Here is a 7,090-nt window from a genome sequence, read left to right on the forward strand (position 1 = left end):
GGGCTGCACCCAGTTTAGGACTCCACATCGAAAAACAGAACAGACAAACTCTTCTCCTTCTCCTTCTTCTCCTAACCACACAATGTGCACTCAACGTCCAGGATTTCTTTTTTTAGCGTTAGTCCTTTGACGGGTTCCCTGCTCTGTAGCTCAAAACACGACACAGGATAATAATTAACTTGAGTGAGGCCAACAAATGTTCCTTCTGATCAGCTGAAACACACAAAATCAATGCAAGCACACTCCTCTTGTATTTCACTGACTACTTTATCCAATGTTTTTTTTCTCACCGTTTTGGATACTCTCCCTGATCCACCAAATCACTGTGATATAATAAGAACAGCCCCAAAACTCACAGAAAACCAACTCCTACCAGATACAAAGGGGTTAAAACCAAGACTAGACGATTCCTTTCCCACAATATTTCATCATTTTGTACAAAAGCCCATTCATCCTTATTTCCACCGCTGTCAGATTCAAGCGCCTTCTCTGCTTCCGCCATCCTCCTTCCGCTGAACAACGCCACCTGCCGTGGAGAAGACAGATTTTGGATCACTCTCGCTTCACCGCTTCCGCTCTGCTCTTGGTCGCACCGGATATGTCGTTGTTCTTGACCTTCCCTTTCAATTGGCCGGAATCAGTCTGTCGTGTAGCTGCAAGCTACATTCTTCCAAAAGTAGTAGAAAAATGCTATTATCTCCGCTGTAAATGGTATTGCCAACGAGGTAAGTGGCTTTCTTACCGTTTCATATTCAAGCTGAAAGATGTGTTTTCTTTCATATGAAAATGGGTCACTTTAGCTATGTAGCTAATTAATTGATGGCGTTGACCACCCACTCTATGCTAAGCTAACTAGCTCGTTAGCATTCCAGTAAGACTCGAGGGACTGGGTGAAGACGTGACCGTTTCCTGTCAACTTGTCACTAACGTCGTTAGCAGAACTGTATATCGAGCGTTGCATATCGAGCGTTATGTGGACGTGCATTTAGAGAGAGATAATATGCACAGACGGGTAACCGTTAACTTAGGTCACGTTAACTATTTTTATTTTTCATTTTACCGAAGTTGATTGACAGCTGTCAACATTCCACTTTCTATCTAGGAGTTTCGCTTTTTAGTGCAGCCTTCTCGTTTCACGATTAATTGGGCAAATGTGCATGTAATTGATAATATACTAGTTCATTTGAGCTTACTCACGTGTACTATTCTTCTAACAGGTATTTACCAAAGTGTACATATAAAGTCGTCTTTTTACGGGAACAATGGTGAAGTACTTTGCCTGTGTGGGTCTTCTGAAAAGTTCCTGGGACCAAGTCTGTATTGCTTTCTGGGAGCGATACCCCAACCCCTACAGGTAAGAAAGATACCACCCCAACCCCTACAGGTAAGAAAGATACCCCCTCCAACCCCTACAGGTAAGAAAGATACCCCCCCAACCCCTACAGGTAAGAAAGATACCCCCCCAACCCCTACAGGTAAGAAAGATACCCCCCAACCCCTACAGGTAAGAAAGATACCCCCAACCCCTACAGGTAAGAAAAACACCCCCAACCCCTACAGGTAAGAAAAATACCCCCAACCCCTACAGGTAAGAAAAATACCCCCCAACCCCTACAGGTAAGAAAAATACCCCCCCCCCAACCCCTACAGGTAAGAAAAATACCCCCCCCCCCAACCCCTACAGGTAAGAAAAATACCCCCCCCAACCCCTACAGGTAAGAAAAAAAATACCCCCAACCCCTACAGGTAAGAAAAATACCCCCCCCCAACCCCTACAGGTAAGAAAGATACCCCCCAACCCCTACAGGTAAGAAAATACCCCCCAACCCCTACAGGTAAGAAAGATACCCCCCAACCCCTACAGGTAAGAAAAATACCCTAGCCCAATACTGGACAAAAGAAGCCTCACCTTACTCCTTAGTCCAGCATTTCACAAACTCGGCCCGACGACCACAACGCGTGCACGTTTTGTTTTTTGCACTGCACAGCGGATTAAAATAATCGAAGCTTGATGATGAGTTCGTTATTTGAATCAGCTGTGTAGTGCAAAAATCTAAACGTTCACCCTTTAACCGTTTGGGAAACGCTGCATTTGTCCAAGGACCTTACATGTTCTCTTTTATAGGGCTAATCTGCTCTGGAAGCCAAAACAGCCAAATAGTCCATCTAAAATGTGAATCGATCCTCAATTGCGGTACGGTTCTAGAAACATACAGCCCTCTACTTTCATATCACATCAAAATGATTTCACAAATGTAAAAATACACATTTATGTACACAGTTGCAGCCAGCAGTATTTTTCATTGACCATAGCACAGGTACACTAGCACACTCTGTCTTCCATCTGTATGCAAACGCTGTAGTATATAATTATGTTTGTGTGGGAACCCTAACCCTATGCAACTGAGAGTTATGATAAAGGGCTAACCCTCTACAGGTATAATATATATTTTTTTAAGATATCACAACCCTAGCCACGGAACGTGTGATGCATTTGAATGATGTAGACAACACCACGCATTTTATAGACGTGTTAGCTGACATCGTGAAAATGGTGGGGCAGAAGTCCATCTGTTGTGGTTCTGGATGGCCAGATAGCGACCAGATAGCTAGGTGTCTCGTTTTTATCTTGTTCTTGATACTATGACTTGTTTTGACTGATGTCACCCCTATGCTAATATTAGCTAGCTAGCTAGCTAACAACTGTAAAGATGTATAATGAGTGCTCATTGTGGAAATGTATGTTTTCAATAAACATTGGAGACTAAATATATTTAACATGTTGTCAACACACTATGCCAATCCCGTTTGTTTTGCCCCATATAGCTGTGCATGTTTTGGTTTTCTTGCTAAACAACCAACCCGTCTACTTTTTAAGTAGATTTTTTTGGGCGTGTCTGTACTTAACTATTTATATTTTTGACAACTTTTACTTCACTACATTCCTAAAGAAAATATTTTACTTTTTACTCCATACATTTTCCCTGACAACGCAAAGTACTCGTTACATTATGAATGCTGAGTAGGACAGGAAAATGGTGAAATTCGCGCACTTATCAAGAGAACAAGTGCTCATCCCTACGGCCTCTGTTCTGGCGGACTCACTGAAAATAAATGCATCTTTTGTAAATAAAAATAAATAAATGGTGCCGTATGCTTAATATAAGAAAGCTGAAATGATTAATACTTTTGATACTTAAGTATATTTAAAATCCAAATAATTTTGGATTTTACTGGGTGACTTTCACTCAAATATTATTTTATTGGGTGACTTTCACTTTTACTCAAGTAGTATTTTATTGGGTGACTTTCACTTTCACTCAAGTAGTATTTTATTGGGTGACTTTCACTTTTACTCAAGTAGTATTTTATTGGGTGACTTTCACTTTTACTCAAGTAGTATTTTACTGGGTGACTTTCACTTTTACTCAAGTAGTATTTTACTGGGTGACTTACTCAAGTAGTATTTTACTGGGTGACTTTTACTCAAGTAGTATTTTACTGGGTGACTTACTCAAGTAGTATTTTACTGGGTCACTTTTACTCAAGTAGTATTTTACTGGGTCACTTTTACTCAAGTAGTATTTTACTGGGTCACTTTTACTCAAGTAGTATTTTACTGGGTCACTTTTACTCAAGTAGTATTTTACTGGGTGACTTTCACTTTCACTCAAGTAGTATTTTATTGGTGACTTTCACTTTTACTCAAGTATTTTATTGGGTGACTTTCACTTTTACTCAAGTAGTATTTTATTGGGTGACTTTCACTTTTACTCAAGTAGTATTTTACTGGGTGACTTTCACTTTACATTTACATTACATTTAAGTCATTTAGCAGACGCTCTTATCCAGAGCGACTTACAAATTGGTGCTTTCACCTTATGACATCCAGTGGAACAGCCACTTTACAATAGTGCATCTAGGTCTTTAAGGGGGAGGGGGAGAAGGATTACTTTATCCTATCCTAGGTATTCCTTAAAGAGGTGGGGTTTCAGGTGTCTCCGGAAGGTGGTGATTGACTCCGCTGTCCTGGCGTCGTGAGGGAGTTTGTTCCACCATTGGGGGCCAGAGCAGCGAACAGTTTTGACTGGGCTGAGCGGGAACTGTACTTCCTCAGTGGTAGGGAGGCGAGCAGGCCAGAGGTGGATGAACGCAGTGCCCTTGTTTGGGTGTAGGGCCTGATCAGAGCCTGGAGGTAGTGACGTCCCCTCACAGCTCCGTAGGCAAGCACCATGGTCTTGTAGCGGATGCGAGCTTCAACTGGAAGCCAGTGGAGAGAGCGGAGGAGCGGGGTGACGTGAGAGAACTTGGGAAGGTTGAACACCAGACGGGCTGCGGCGTTCTGGATGAGTTGTAGGGGTTTAATGGCACAGGCAGGGAGCTTTTGCAGTAATCCAGACGGGAGATGACAAGTGCCTGGATTAGGAACTCTGCGGATGTTGTAGAGCATGAACCTACAGGAACGGGCCACCGCCTTGATGTTATTTGAGAACGACAGGGTGTTGTCCAGGATCACGCCAAGGTTCTTAGCGCTCTGGGACGAGGACACAATGGAGTTGTCAACCGTGATGGCGAGATCATGGAACGGGCAGTCCTTCCCCGGGAGGAAGAGCAGCTCCGTCTTGCCGAGGTTCAGCTTGAGGTGATGATCCGTCATCCACACTGATATGTCTGCCAGACATGCAGAGATGCGATTCGCCACCTGGTCGTCAGAAGGGGGAAAGGAGAAGATTAATTGTGTGTCGTCTGCATAGCAATGATAGGAGAGACCATGTGAGGTTATGACAGAGCCAAGTGACTTGGTGTATAGCGAGAATAGGAGAGGGCCTAGAACAGAGCCCTGGGGGACACCAGTGGTGAGAGCACGTGGTGAGACGGATTCTCGCCACGACACCTGGTAGGAGCGACCTGTCAGGTAGGACGCAATCCAACGGAGATGCCCAACTCGGAGAGGGTGGAGAGGAGGATCTGATGGTTCACAGTATCGAAGGCAGCCGATAGGTCTAGAAGGATGAGAGCAGAGGAGAGAGAGTTAGCTTTAGCAGTGCGGAGCGCCTCCGTGATACAGAGAAGAGCAGTCTCAGTTGAATGACTAGTCTTGAAACCTGACTGATTTGGATCAAGAAGGTCATTCTGAGAGAGATAGCGGAGAGCTGGCCAAGGACGGCACGTTCAAGGGTTTTGGAGAGAAAAGAAAGAAGGGATACTGGTCTGTAGTTGTTGACATCGGAGGGATCGAGTGTAGGTTTTTTCAGAAGGGGTGCAACTCTCGCTCTCTTGAAGACGGGAGGGACGTAGCCAGCGGTCAGGGATGAGTTGATGAGCGAGGTGAGGTAAGGGAGAAGGTCACCGGAGATGGTCTGGAGAAGAGAGGAGGGGATAGGGTCAAGCGGGCAGGTTGTTGGGCGGCCGGCCGTCACAAGACGCGAGATGTCATCTGGAGAGAGAGAGGAGAAAGAGGTCAGAGCACAGGGTAGGGCAGTGTGAGCAGAACCAGCGGTGTCGTTTGACTTAGCAAACGAGGATCGGATGTCGTCGACCTTCTTTTCAAAATGGTTGACGAAGTCATCTGCAGAGAGGGAGGAGGGGGAGGGGAGGAGGATTCAAGAGGGAGAAGAAGGTGGCAAAGAGCTTCCTAGGGTTAGAGGCAGATGCTTGGAATTTAGAGTGGTAGAAAGTGGCTTTAGCAGCAGAGACAGAGGAGGAAAATGTAGAGAGGAGGGAGTGAAAGGATGCCAGGTCTGCAGGGAGGCGAGTTTTCCTCCATTTCCGCTCGGCTGCCCGGAGCCCTGTTCTGTGAGCTCGCAATGAGTCGTCGAGCCACGGAGCGGGAGGGGAGGACCGAGCCGGCCTGGAGGATAGGGGACATAGAGAGTCAAAGGATGCAGAAAGGGAGGAGAGGAGGGTTGAGGAGGCAGAATCAGGAGATAGGTTGGAGAAGGTTTGAGCAGAGGGAAGAGATGATAGGATGGAAGAGGAGAGAGTAGCGGGGGAGAGAGAGCGAAGGTTGGGACGGCGCGATACCATCCGAGTAGGGGCAGTGTGGGAAGTGTTGGATGAGAGCGAGAGGGAAAAGGATACAAGGTAGTGGTCGGAGACTTGGAGGGGAGTTGCAATGAGGTTAGTGGAGGAACAGCATCTAGTAAAGATGAGGTCGAGCGTATTGCCTGCCTTGTGAGTAGGGGGGAAGGTGAGAGGGTGAGGTCAAAAGAGGAGAGGAGTGGAAAGAAGGAGGCAGAGAGGAATGAGTCAAAGGTAGACGTGGGGAGGTTAAAGTCGCCCAGAACTGTGAGAGGTGAGCCGTCCTCAGGAAAGGAGCTTATCAAGGCATCAAGCTCATTGATGAACTCTCCGAGGGAACCTGGAGGGCGATAAATGATAAGGATGTTAAGCTTGAAAGGGCTGGTAACTGTGACAGCATGGAATTCAAAGGAGGCGATAGACAGATGGGTAAGGGGAGAAAGAGAGAATGACCACTTGGGAGAGATGAGGATGTGCCACCACCCCGCTGACCAGAAGCTCTCGGGTGTGCGAGAGCACGTGGGCGGACGAAGAGAGAGCAGTAGGAGTAGCGGTGTTGTCTGTGGTGATCCATGTTTCCGTCAGAGCCAAGAAGTCGAGGGACTGGAGGGAGACATAGGCTGAGATGAACTCTGCCTTGTTGGCCGCAGATCAGCAGTTCCAGAGGCTACCGGAGACCTGGAACTCCACGTGGTCGTGCGCGCTGGGACCACCAGATTAGGTGGCTGCGGCCATGCGGTGTGGAGCGTTTGTATGGTCTGTGCAGAGAGGAGAGAACAGGGATAGACAGACACATAGTTGACAGGCTAGAGAAGAGGCTACGCTAATGCAGAGGAGATTGGAATGACAAGTGGACTACACGTCTCGAATGTTCAGAAAGTTAAGCTTACGTAGCAAGAATCTAATTGACTAAAATGATAGAGTACTGCTGGGGTAGGCTAGCTGCGTTGTTGACACTACCCTAATCAAGTCGTACCGTTGAGTGTGAAGTTTCTACAATGCTGCTTATCGGGAGCTAGCTGGCTAGCTAGCAGTGTTGGTTACGTTACGTTGCGTAGGAGAACGACAA

General features: G+C 46.4%; 1 protein-coding gene across 1 annotated transcript in view; it reads left to right on the forward strand.

Annotated features, from left to right (window-relative positions):
- The first annotated feature begins 607 nt into the window (after positions 1 to 607).
- prelid1a (PRELI domain containing 1a) overlaps positions 608 to 7,090 on the forward strand; it is a 33,925-nt gene continuing 27,442 nt past the window's right edge. Inside the window, exons 1-2 of the mRNA XM_065019996.1 lie at positions 608 to 725; positions 1,218 to 1,354. Coding sequence (XP_064876068.1) covers positions 1,263 to 1,354 — 92 coding nt within the window. The 5' untranslated portion in view covers positions 608 to 725; positions 1,218 to 1,262. The remainder of the gene's footprint in view (positions 726 to 1,217; positions 1,355 to 7,090) is intronic.

Source organism: Oncorhynchus nerka, linkage group LG6, assembly GCF_034236695.1.
Source record: "Oncorhynchus nerka isolate Pitt River linkage group LG6, Oner_Uvic_2.0, whole genome shotgun sequence".
NCBI lineage: Eukaryota > Metazoa > Chordata > Actinopteri > Salmoniformes > Salmonidae > Oncorhynchus > Oncorhynchus nerka.